Source organism: Simochromis diagramma, unplaced genomic scaffold (genome assembly GCF_900408965.1).
Source record: "Simochromis diagramma unplaced genomic scaffold, fSimDia1.1 OVJJ01000618.1, whole genome shotgun sequence".
Lineage (NCBI taxonomy): Eukaryota > Metazoa > Chordata > Actinopteri > Cichliformes > Cichlidae > Simochromis > Simochromis diagramma.
Window position 1 is genome coordinate 3,437,158 of NW_024387423.1, and position 12,863 is coordinate 3,450,020.

At 42.6% G+C, this 12,863-nt stretch overlaps 1 protein-coding gene and 2 non-coding genes across 4 annotated transcripts in view; 2 read left to right on the top strand and 1 right to left on the bottom strand.

Annotated features, from left to right (window-relative positions):
- deptor (DEP domain containing MTOR-interacting protein) overlaps nucleotides 1-12,863 on the top strand; it is a 50,796-nt gene that overhangs the window by 5,895 nt on the left and 32,038 nt on the right. Inside the window, exons 2-3 of one of the 2 annotated variants that reach the window (XM_040012700.1) lie at nucleotides 8,732-9,129; nucleotides 9,298-9,390. In XM_040012700.1, coding sequence (XP_039868634.1) covers nucleotides 9,116-9,129; nucleotides 9,298-9,390 — 107 coding nt within the window. In that variant the 5' untranslated portion in view covers nucleotides 8,732-9,115. The remainder of the gene's footprint in view (nucleotides 1-8,731; nucleotides 9,130-9,297; nucleotides 9,391-12,863) is intronic. The other variant, XM_040012701.1, reaches the window with a different exon arrangement.
- On the top strand, nucleotides 2,175-2,247 carry trnar-acg. The gene has a single exon. It is a non-coding gene; the product is annotated as a tRNA-Arg (tRNA).
- trnar-acg lies at nucleotides 2,668-2,740 on the bottom strand. Its single transcript has one exon. It is a non-coding gene; the product is annotated as a tRNA-Arg (tRNA).

Genomic DNA, 12,863 nt, shown 5'->3' on the forward strand with positions numbered 1-12,863 from the left:
CCAAAGCAGACAACAGTGGGACCAATTATGTCAAGACAAGGCAACTATACATGTTTTAAGTTTTCAACAGATGAGGTAAAGTACGAATTGGGAGAAATTGACCCAAGCTGGTGTGCTGTCACACTCACGGGAAGAACCACCAACAATGTAAGTGACCCAAACACTCTGATTGGAACATGGGCTAGAAGTGGGTTGTATTATTACTGTGGACACCGCACTCTTTTGGTTCGGGTTCCTCTGGGAAGTGAGGGGACATGTGCTATGGTACGGCTGGGAGCTCCACTCACACTGATGGGAAACCAGGTAAAAGCCCTACCACAACACAACACATGCACTTTAGCTGCCAGACGTAAGAGACACATTTTGGCAAAGAGAGGGACCCAGGGGGCACATGCGTATGACCCACGATTGAATTCACCCACCTGGATTGACTCAATAGGGGTGCCCAGGGGAGTTCCAAATGAGTATAAACTAGCAGACCAAGTAGCTTCAGGATTTGAAAGTATATTCATCTGGGTAACTCCAAACAAGAATGTTGATTGCATAAATTATGTCCACTATAACTTGCTGAGACTCTCTAACCTAACCAGAGACGGCATGGAGGGGTTTGCGGAACAGTTGGGTCCGACCTCGCTGATGGGAGTGCAAAATCGAATGGCCCTTGACATGTTGTTGGCGGAGAAAGGGGGTGTATGTGCCATGTTCGGAGACATGTTGTACCTTTATCCCCAACAACACTGCCCCAGATGGCTCAGTAACTCGAGCTCTGGAAGGGCTGAAAACTTTGTCTAAAACTATGCATGAACACTCAGGAATCGACAACCCGCTGGAGAGCTGGATGATATCCGTGTTCAGACAATGGAAAGGGTTTGTGATGTCTGTAATGCTTTCTATTGCATCATTTCTAGGGATATTGGTGACTTGTGGTTGTTGTCTCATTCCTTGCACCAGAGGATTGTTGGAAAAGGTAATCATGAGGCCAGTGGACCCCGGAGCGGTGACCCCGGTGTCCATGATGCCATTGATGGAGCTAGAAGTAACTGAGTTCTGTAACTTCTGAGCTACAGAAGGTTAAAACTGCATACATGCCTACAAAACACATATAATACATACAATCTAGAAACAGGCCTGAGCAAAGGCCTGAATGCATTCAGCAACCTGTTGATTTGGGTTTGCTTAGTAACAGGTGACAGAAGACGTGTCAGAGAGGAGGACAAGTCCACGGGGGCCTTCAGGGCCTGAAGTCATCGCCATATTTGGAAAAGATGCTAGAAAGAGGAACTTCTGTGTCTGCCTTTAGCTCTAAAAATTGATCATTGTCTGTAAACGATGCACATAATGTTCTCAAGATGCAAATAATGTTCTTATAACGCGTGAAGGGGCGGTAACCCTGACATTATAAAAAGCCATTGTCTGTGTATTTTGGGCTAAGAAGTCTGCTGATGTGATGCTGTGTGCTTCTTCCCACGCGTGTGTTCTTAATAAACTCTTCATCTGATTGCACTCTACTGGGCCTCCATTGGTTTGTTTTTGTGCCACATATTCAAATTCGGGACAATGTCCTCCTTACTATTAGTCCTGAGGAGCATGGCAGCCACTGCCATGTTCTTTTCTGCAATGATAGTCTACAACAGGGGTCTCCAACTCCACTTCTCAAGAGCTTCTGTCCTGCAGCTTTTAGATGCATCCCTACTCCAACACAGGTGAAATAAATGGTTGAATTACCTCTTCAGCATGCCAACAAGTTTGGCAAAGGTCTGGTAACAAGCCATTCATTTGATTCATGTCTTGTGGAACAAGGATGCATCTAAAAGCTGAAGGACAGTAGGTTTCAAGAACTGGAGTTGGAAGCCCCTAGTCTACACATATTCTCTTTAGGCGCAGGCAGACTGGCTGGCTAAAAAAAACGCAACAAGGAAGAACTCGATCCTATGATCTTCTGATTTGTTTAGGCACCGTGTTCACTAGCTCTGAAAATAAGCACGATGGCGTCACCTGCTGGCATAGAGAGCAACTAGGCCGAGTTTTTTCTCATTAAGTTGTAACTACTACTATTTATTCATTTAACAATTATTGTTCTTTTTAATGTTATACTTATAAAAAGAACGAATAAACCTAGACTGCAAATACTTACACTGTTGTGAAGTAGGAAGTGCTCGAATGGAAACCGTCGTGGGCCAGTGGCGCAATGGATAACGCGTCTGACTACGGATCAGAAGATTCTAGGTTCGACTCCTGGCTGGCTCGATCTTTTCCACTCTCCTCATATGTAAATTTAAGAAAGCTTCCTTGTTTTACTTTCACTTCCGTAGAACGAATTACGTCTCCATCTCCACGAGATCCTAGGTATTGTGATGGTTCTGACACAACCTCTAATAGTTATAACAATAATACTTATCTGTGTTTATCCAAGAAACTTTGTCTTCCCCCAAACAACCAAACTGAACTGAAGCTGTACTTGTTGCCAAGAAAATTGACTGATTGATGACTGATGGTCAAATCTTTCTAGAAATTCCAGCAAGTTCAGGCAACAGGCCTGCCTCTTTATTCTTCTGGTCACTAGCAAACAATATAATCAATACATCCACTATTTCTTGGAATTATACATCTCTAGCAAGTCATCCAGCATTTAACTCTTATATAAGAGAATGAAGGCTAAAAATACGACGAGCCAGCCAGGAGTCGAACCTAGAATCTTCTGATCCGTAGTCAGACGCGTTATCCATTGCGCCACTGGCCCACGTGACAGACTCAGTGCACACCTGCAATTCGTTAGCGTACCACTCTTCCTCTCTTACTTTAAAAGGCTCCGTTGGTCAGCAGATGTCGCTGTTGAGCTTTACACAAATAAGGTGGCAGGACGTCTCAAGATAATTGTCGAACAAACTTTTTTCTCAATATACTGACTTTAATCTCAGAATTCTGAGAAAAAGACACCAATTATGAGATTAAGTCTGAGAATTCTAAGGTTAATCTCAGAGAAAAAATTCTGAATTCTGAGAAAAAGTCAGACTTTTTTCATAAAAATTCTGGAAAAGAAAAAAAGAAAGAAAGACGTGGCTACTTTTTCTGTCTTTCTAGTGGTCCTAATCCTCTTCCATAAGAACAGGCTAATCAGACAGAAACACTAGTTACATTTCGTCACAGAGTGCCCACCACAGCAATAAACCAGGTAACTACACTCCCAAAGGCAAACTAATATTAATGGTTTATTTTCACCATCTTTCGCTAGCTCACCTAAATTAACCAATCTGTGTCTAACCACACAGACTAGTCCCGCCTTCTAAATCGGCAACTAAAACTAATGTATCACTTTGGTGATTAAGGTGAAATAAAGGTGAAATGTGGATAAAAAGAGATTAATTCTGAGATTAGAATTCTGAAAAAAAGTAAAAATTCCAAGAAAAAAGCCAAAATTCTGACTTTAATCTCAGAATTCTAAGAAAAAGACACAAATTCTGAGATTAATTCTGAGAATTCTGAGATTGAGCTCAAAATTCTGAGATTAGAATTTTGAGGGAATTAAGTCAGAATTCTGAGATTAAAGTCAGAATTCTGGAAAAGAAACAAAAAAGAAAGACGTGGCTACTTTTTTGTCTTTCTAGTGGTCCAAATCCTCTTCCATAAGAACAGGCTAATGACAATACAGAAAAAAACACTAGTTACATTTCGTCACAGAGTGCCCATCACAGCAATAAACCAGGTAACTACACTCCCAAAGGCAAACTAATATTAATGGTTTATTTTCACCATCTTTCGCTAGCTCACCTAAATTAACCAATCTGTGTCTAACCACACAGACTAGTCCCGCCTTCTAAATCGGCAGTTAAAACTAATAAAGGTGAAATGTGGATAAAAAGTTGCTGGAAAGGTGCCAATGTTGTTTTACCAGCTACAAATATCCATCACTACCTGAGCATACTGTTACAACAGGCTTTTAAAGATTTATTAATAATATTCAATATTATTATTTATTAATTTAATAAATATTGGTTATTTATTAACCAATGACTTGGTGTTTTTTCTTTAACATGTTATAGGTAAGGAAGTTGATCATACAGACAATTGGTCTTAAAGGTGCACCATGTTTATGTATCTTCGGTAAACCATACAGACTTGGTGTAGATTCCTCTGGGTATAACCTGTGGTATGAGGTTCGGTCAATAGCATTGTCTATCACCCTCTTTCTATAACCACTTCCTGGGTCTCGTTTCAGGGGCTCATAAGACCTGCAGTCAGCTGAGCCTGAAGAAGTCACTTGAATGAGTGACAAAACGTTTCTCCCACTGAAAACGCCACATCCAGAACAGAATCAACTTTTTGGAATCACTGTTGTCAAGACTGTCTCCAGGATCCACCCCTTAACTTCAGTGAAATTCTGACTGCCATGAAGACAGTAAGTCGAAGTTTATAACATAATAATAATAATCATGCTGAAGGCTAATCAAAGTTTATATATACTTAACCCAGCTATTTTTAATAAAGTAAATTAAAGTTAGGAGAGTTGTGAGCAAATTCTAATTCATATTCTATTAGCTAATATACAGCATTGTGCGACAAGCTATTATGTAGCAAGCTATCATATGCAACCCTGATAATGTTAAATACTACACGGTTTAACATACTAGTTTGCACATTGGGACATGAGCAAATAAAGTAAGAGTAGCACAATTAATTGCCCATCAGAGACTGACCGAGTTTTTTTGTCCTTTTTTGAAACAGAATGGATCCTAGATTTAGAAGAAGGAGAGGGGACGGCTGTGCCAGTCTCTTTGACACAGAAGAGGCCATGACAGTCAAAGCCGAGAAAAGCCCATGGGCCTGAGCTCTCTCACCTGAGAAGGTAAAAGAGTCAGCAAGGATGGCTGTTCTGTCAAGGTGGGGACCCTGATAATGAACACCATCTTCTGCAGTCTGGAATCTTCAGGGGCCATAAGCTTCAGCGGTTGGCTGAAAATGTACTGGGTTATGCTAGGTATGTGGTTCCTCTCTCACACACACAAAATATAAGTTAAAAAATTATTGTACTTTTATTGTCTGTTATCGGTTTAATAGAGAATTTTCCTTCCTGCTGGCTGGATCCACGCCTTACCAGATATTGACCAGAGGTGGATTTCCAAAACCTTGTACAAGTGGTTGCGCTTTAATCAGTCAGAGGTGGACCACACAAAGGTAGACAGAATGTGCAATTCACTGACTTCAAGTGCTCTGCCTGCACTGGAGCAGTACTTTGGCCACCCCTGTTCCTTTGGATGGATAGGACGCTGTGGCGTGTGAGGCTGTACTGTCCACATCCAGACTGTTGCAAGTCAGATCTTATATCTGCTGGACTACATTAGTAGATCAAGCTCATAGTTGATATCAGCAACTCTTATTACTTGGCTTCAGAATATCTTGCCTGTAGGAGCTGCAAACAAAAGATGATCAGCTGGAGCCACACCATCATTTCCCATCTAGATGTTGGCCATCGCAATTCCACTTCCCATGTCTTCTGACATACAAGCTGGGATGTGACATCCAGGTTGTGTTCTTCATGCGTCAGCGTAGGTTGGGAAACAGAAGCAGCCAAAAAAAAGCAACTGGAGGAAGAGCATGCTAAAAGCTGGCTTGAGAAGCAAATTCAGTTTCTCACTGCCTGCAGGACCTAAAAATCATTGACTGATGCAGGTATATGCCCAAGATGTCCTCAGCAGGCTGGATAAAGTGAAGGCCTCCATCACATCCCTGTTTGGACAGGCTATCAAAATGGACTTCGCCAAGAAGATTGTGAGGAAGCTGGCAGGTGAGCCTCGGTATACAGCTGCTTGGGTAACAAATGTTACTAGGAGATTTGCTACTGGATGCCCAACTGATTCCCACGCTCTCTACTCTGGTTTCATGGCCCAAGTCACCAGCTGCATCTTTTTGTGGGATGACAGCGACCTGCAATGACTCAGGGCAGCTAAGCCCACAGAAGCAAGGAAACAAGTCACATGTGCCCTACGGAAGCAGATGTGACAAGCCACATCACCAAAGCAGAGATGATACTTCACTGTAGAAGGACCATCCAGGACGGTGAGGAAGTCATGCTCAAGCAGTTGACTGAGGCATATGATGGAGAGAGGAGCTGCAACACTTTTGTTGTCCCTCTGATCCACTCTGCAAGGATGCCAGAAATCTGGAAGGCCCTACAAAAAGAAAATCCCTGCCTTGAGTATGAAGGGTTCCTATGGTTCCTCACCCACCTGCAGCTGCTTGGCTGGTGGATGTGCCTTACACCACCCAGCACTATTATAAGAGGAAAAGACAGAAGGAGAAATATAGTGACAGTTATGTGAGGAAGACTAATAAAATCATGTGTAAACAGTGTCAGCAGGAGAGGGACTCTACCACACACCAGCAGTAATTTGGCATTTGGTACTGCCAAGCCACAGCTGCCATGACTCTGGCTGAGTGGGGGGCTACTAGCTCATATAAAGCATTGGGTGCAAAATTATTATTAGTGGTGACAAACATAAGGCCTGGGGGTCTCAATCGGCCCACTGGATGGCTTTGGAAAATATGAAGAAGAATATGGGGGCCTACATTTTTTACTTAACCCTGTATTTTAAGTTTACAGCTTTTGTTGGTGATAAGAACCCCGACCTGCCGCATACACCCACACAGAAATAGTTAAGTAATTGATAAACAATCAAATGAAAGCAGTCGAGAACTTGATAGATTATTTACCTTATCAAGAGAGAAGGAGGCTATTACAAAAGTATTTCAGTTGTGTGGTTGTTCTGCAGGGATGGCCCAACTGAAACAGATGAAGCTCCCAAGTGGGTCCATTTCCTTGTTACCTCTGAAAGCAACCCACCCAGCTGCCTGCCCTTTCCTGCCTCCTCCCATTCTCTTGTTCCTCACCAACCTGTGATGGGTTCATGGATGTGCTTTACACCACCCAGCATTATCATAAGAGAAAAGGGCAGGAGGTGAAGAACAGTGGCAAAAATGAAGTGGTACGCAAGGAAGAATAATACCATCACATGTAAACAGTGTTGGCAGCAGTTGGTGCTGCCAGGCCACAGCCACCAAGACTCTGACTGAGTGGAGGGCAGGAAGAAAGATGCTCTACCCTGACTCTAGTGCACTGCATATTTAATGTCATTTTATTTTATTATAGACCATAGAAGTGATCTGTTCATTGTGGGTTATGCCATATTACACCATAACCCAGAAGTTCTTGTCTATTGTTCAATTTCGCCACGTTTCTCTTTTGTCTTGGTGCATGCTCAATCATCCAGGTAAGGAAATCCCAGAAGGCTGGACTGAAGGAACAGGGAGAAATAGCTGAGGTATGCCAAACTGCACAAGGACTGGACTGAAAATCAGTGGCAACAGGTCTGACAGAGTGATTAATCCAAATTTTACATTTTTGGTTTGTATTATTGGTGTTTACTGAGGAGCCAGGAGAGCTGTACAGCAGTGAGTGTTTACAGCCATCTGTATAACACAGTGGAGGCTTCTGTCATGCTTTGGGGCTACATTTGTGGTGGTGGAGATCTTGTCAGAATTGATGGAATTATGAAAGCAGGGCCATCAGATTTTGGTCCACCACACAACAACATCTTTTAAAATGTCCAATTAGCTACAGCTTCATTTTTCAGCATGACAATGACCCCAAACACAGAGCCAATGCAGTAAAAGAGAAAGATGCACAGAGGAAGACTATCAGTTATAGATTGGCCTCCACACTGAAGCGGTGTGGGATGCTTGTGACACAGAACAGGACGCAGCCAACATTCAAAGAAAATATCGGCGTAACTTCTTAGACAGGTACTAAATCTGTTTTTTGGTTTGTTTGTTTGTTTGTTTGTTTGTTTATATACTCTATCCAGAAAATCAGTGGACCTGTTTCCAACTTTCCAAACAAAATATAGAGAAATGAAGGAGTGGCTGTACATAAATGTACAGTAACACAGAATACTTTGTTTTTGAGTTGGAACTAATCTTCCAGTTCCTCGACAAGTTTCGACATATGTTGTTATTTTATACATTGAGCAACACATGTAAGGCAGTGTGCATGTCCACAGGAATTTGTGTGCTGCTGCTGCGTAGGTTGAGCTACACCCTGCTCACATGTCATAGGAGGATGTTTTGGTAGCTTATGATTGGATTCCTGTTGCCTGTCAGAGTTTGTCCTGAGGCCTTTTTAGCTACAAGTAGGCTACACTGACACACTTTATTTGAATAGAAATTGCAGTTGGCATTCTTTGTCTGCACTGAATTGCTTTATAGTATATTACATAATCTCCTTCTGTGTCTTTCCCCCCTCTATTGTACACTATAGCATATATATTTAACAGGTAAAGGAGGTGGAGACGTCCCATTTTGTGGAATAAATACAAACAAATCTTATTATTAAGCTCCAAATTGTTACCAATTTAGTTTGTGTAAATCACAGGTGTTACAGTTGCTTTTACAGTTGTAAATGACAGAATGCCTTTTTTCCCTCTAGAAAATACACGAACACGTGCAAAGGAGAAAGGTGTACAACCCGAATTTGTAGCTAAAATTACCCCCTCATGTCCCACCTATCCTACCTCATTCTTTCCAGAAGCGAGCGCACGCGCACCTGCACACGCTCACACACACATACATCTCTGCAATCCCGCCCCTTCGGTGAACTCCCCCAGTGACGTCAGCAGAGTCCTCCCAATGCGGGGGCTTTGTGGATGGGCTCCGGCTGCTCCGTGCAGAAAACGTGCAGTCAGCTCGTGTGGTTGGTCGCACGCGGGGACAAACAAACCGAGCACCGCACGGAGGGAGAGAGAGAGAGAAAGAGAGAGAGCTGCTGTCACCAGCGCTGAATTCAAAGATTAAACGCAGGGGTTCAAGGAGACTACGACGAGGAGGGGGCATGCATGCATGCACTGATCTGTAAGAGTAGATTTTCTTGTTTGGGTTTTTTTTTTTCCAATCCAGGGAACTGAAAGTGGAGAACTGCTGATGAAGCTGCAGGCGCACTGAGGCGCTGCCTGGATTGTTTTTGCGTCTCACTCCCGGCATTGTTGCTCGTGTTTCCCGGGATGGAGTAATTCCTTTCTTCGCTTTCATCCAAGGAATACCTGCGAGCCTACCCTCACCGCTCTCCATGGTGCTTGAAGGGTAAGCAGAAACCGAGGTGTCAGTGCATTGTTTGTCATCAGCGCACGGATCTTCTCCACGCCTTTGTCCAATCCGGTGATTCTTTATGCGTTTGTCACCTAAAAAGCAGTGATGCACATTTGGATGCATAGAAACACAACCCCCCCTGCCCTTTGCTTCTTGTTTCAGCAGAGAGATGGACGGCATCGGGAACACCATGCAGAAGAAGGCTGCCGAGCTGGAGCGTCTGGCCGAGGTGCTTGTCACCGGGGAACAGCTCAGGTATGTCGGTCGGTTCAGCTCCAAGTTCTCGTAGAATTCACAGGGTGTAGCGTCCTACCTTGTTTTTGGCAAAGTTTGTGGTACCTTTCGTGTGATTTGACAGCTTTAATAGCAAGGAATTCCTAGCAGTTTTTAAGTTACTATGCATGCTCATGTCTGCATGTTTTGGGTACATGTAAAAGGCCATGACAGTCAATAAGGGAAGCGGGTTTTGGGAGGATATTTGACAGCAGGTTAATAACCATGCAATCACGTGGCTCCCTCTCCATGCAAACGGGTACAGCAGCCTGTTTTTGTTTTGTTTTTTTGCCCCACTGCACCATGCACAACCAAACAAAGACATTCGCACATGCATAACCTTCCTCGTGCACGCTGTTGCTCCTCATCTCCACTATGTAACGCATTTTCACGTTACTATATCACTTTAATGTCCAGAATCTGCAGGATCCTGCTTTGCAGCATTCATTTCTGGTGCTCCATCTATACAGTGCCCTTTGAGCCCCGCAGAGAATGATGAACTTACTAACCCGGTGTCATTATCAAGCCCTGCCCATTCATCCTATCAGGGATTTGTACCAACACTGCTAGCAGTGTTGTTGACATGCTGTACCCTTTGACCCACTGTACTGTAAAAAAGAAAAAAGAAAAAAGAAAAAAAGACTACATAACCAGCAGTTCATTCACTACTTCATACCCCCAGCAATGAATAGAGGCCCAGTTGGTAAAGCATGGCATCAATGCCTGGAATTTCAGCCCCCAACTGAACTATATGGAAATATGTGGCTAAAGTATGTTTTTGTGGTTGTGTTTTGAAGTATGTTGCTTTCCAAAAAACCACAAGCAGTATCACTTCAGTCTTCCTAAAGAGATTAACAGTTTGCTTGCAACAGTTTTCCCTGTTTATCATTATATGCTCACCATGTGTGTGTGTGTCAGTGTCCTTGGCACTGCTGCACACTGAGATTGCCAGCTGGCATTGTGGTCAGTGTCAGTGAACGAAAGGTTGGTTGTGGAGGCTGTTCCAGGGTCTCCTGAGATGCCGCTGTTCTGGGGGAAAGGACTCAAGGTTGTGGCTTGTAAGACTTGCTCTCTGGCCTAAATCTTAATTCCTGACAGTTTTAAAGATGTCTTTTTGTCCCTGCTTTGCTTCACGCTTGAAGAGTTCAACTATTTGATGGATTGCAAAAAAAAAAGTAATATTATAAAATAAAATGAAGTTGGTACACATATAGATTTTGGTGCCACATCGAGCTTGTTGGCTGCTTTATGGATGGACAAACACTGAGGAATAAATTTAATTTTATCTGTTGCCATCGCCAGGTCAGCGTTTCCCATACTATGGATAGTGCATGAATAGAAACCAAAACTGTTCTTGGCTGCTTTTTTGTATGTATGTATGCATATAAAAAATGACCTTCAGTGAATATAGTAAACATTATTTATGCTTGCAATCAGCATGTTAAATTGCCTTTGTGAGCATTTAGGAATGCTGACGTTAACATTTAGATTAATGCGGTGCAGTGGGTAAGTGCAGTTTCCTTCAGTGGCTAGTGTGGCTATAGAAAGTCGGAAAAATTGTGTCAGGCACTGTCCTTTATTTCTAACACTCAGCGAAAAGAAAACATAGTCACTGTTTCAACCCGGTTTCATTACCTTACTGTTAAATCTTGTGGCCACCGTATAGTTATAGTACAGGGCAGCCAAAAATCACGAATCAGTGCTGTGCAAAGGTCTCGGGCCACCCCCGATTTCTCTATATGTTCTCTATGTTCTTATTTCTTAAGGACATGACTTTAAGAGACTTTTCATCTGTTCTGGATAGTTTGGGGTGGTTTTTTAGGATCACCACTTGCCCAGTTTTCCACACCATGCTGCAAAGTCTTCAGCTAATAACACCTTGTTGGTGCACAAGCACAATTTTATCTTTGGCATTTTTCATATATTTAACTAAAGAAATGCAAGCAAAACTGGCTGGTAATACACAGTGCCTAAAATACAATTAAAATTCATTCTTGGCTAAGTTTTCTCTTATGTACAGTATTTGTTTTATACTCGAATGACTCAAAGGTCAGTGTTAAGTAGCTTCACAAACAAAAAAAATTCCTCCGATACAAGGACTAGAGTGAAAATGAGGGTAACGAAGCAGCCAATGTCCAAAGAAAATTTTTGAAAGACCTTCAGAAAGCCTGGAGAACTATTGCTCAAGACCAATTAAAAAAATACAATTAGGTCTGGCTCTTTGGAAGCAAAATATAAGGAGATAAGGGATGCCAAAACCTTTGGACAGCACTGTAGCTTGTGAATATTTGTAATTTGTTTTGTTTCATATTATTAATGAGAGTTTTCTGATTAAACATGACCCATGGTCCTTCTCGCTTTCCCTTCGCTGCATCCTATTTAAAAAAAAAAAAATCCTGGAAACACTCTTACACACGGGACAGTTTAATGTCTGACTTTCTCCTTCTGTGTTTGGCTGCAATTCCTTTGTTTTTTTTTTAGCTTTGTCCTGGAGTGTTTGCTCATACCAAACGCAATGAGAGATTTAAAAACGTCACATTCCCTTTCAGTCTGAGAACCGCAGCATTCATAAGTATAAGATTACACTTTGCTGATGAGAGCAAGCAGTGCCCACACCTTTGTTAGCTCACTTTATCATGAGTCAAGCTCATGGAACATGAATGACACAGTTTCCGTTACTGATAACAGCAGACTGTTTTAAAATATGTTATCACTTGTTTGTGCTCTATCGTGTTCACAGAACAGATCTGTTTCAGGCAGATGGCTTAAAAACAGACAGAGAAGCAGCTATATGGAAGAACAGGCACATGCAGCTGTTGTAGTAAGTCTTGTGACCAGTTCATAGCTGTGAATAGATAATGTGTTGCACTGTGGTTGAGTCTGATGGTTATTAAGTGTTCATGAATGCTTCCAGCCTGGGACTCGGCATGCCAGTAGGCAAAGACTCTTTGAGAAAAGCTTCTCCCTGTTACTGTGTGATTCAGCACAAGTTAAAGAAATGAAACGACTTTGCTTTCTGCTTCCTCTCGAGTTGAATTTATGTGAGGATTAGACCGGAGCTAAATACACAGAGAGGATGATGTCAGAATTGCATGGATGCAAAGTCTCCAAGTTTTTCAGAGGAGCTTGTTTGCCCGTCGTGAGTCTTGGCAGTAGAGTTGGGTCGGCTTGGACTAATGCTGTCATAGCTAATCCGGCGTGATGCTAGCCAGCTGCATACAGACTCAGCATGAAGTGGAACTAGCTAGCTGGAGGAAGCTTGGCTAAGACTGGTGGGCTGTTTCACAATACCTAGGTTCAGCTAGAGGTCACTGTGAAGCCAGCACATGAAGGATCTACACCAGGGGTGCCAAACATAAAGCCCGGGGCCCAGAATGAGCCCAGCAAAGACTTCAATCCAGCCCACTCAATAGCTTTCAAAAATGTGAACAAGTGCATTGATTTTTAACTTTTTA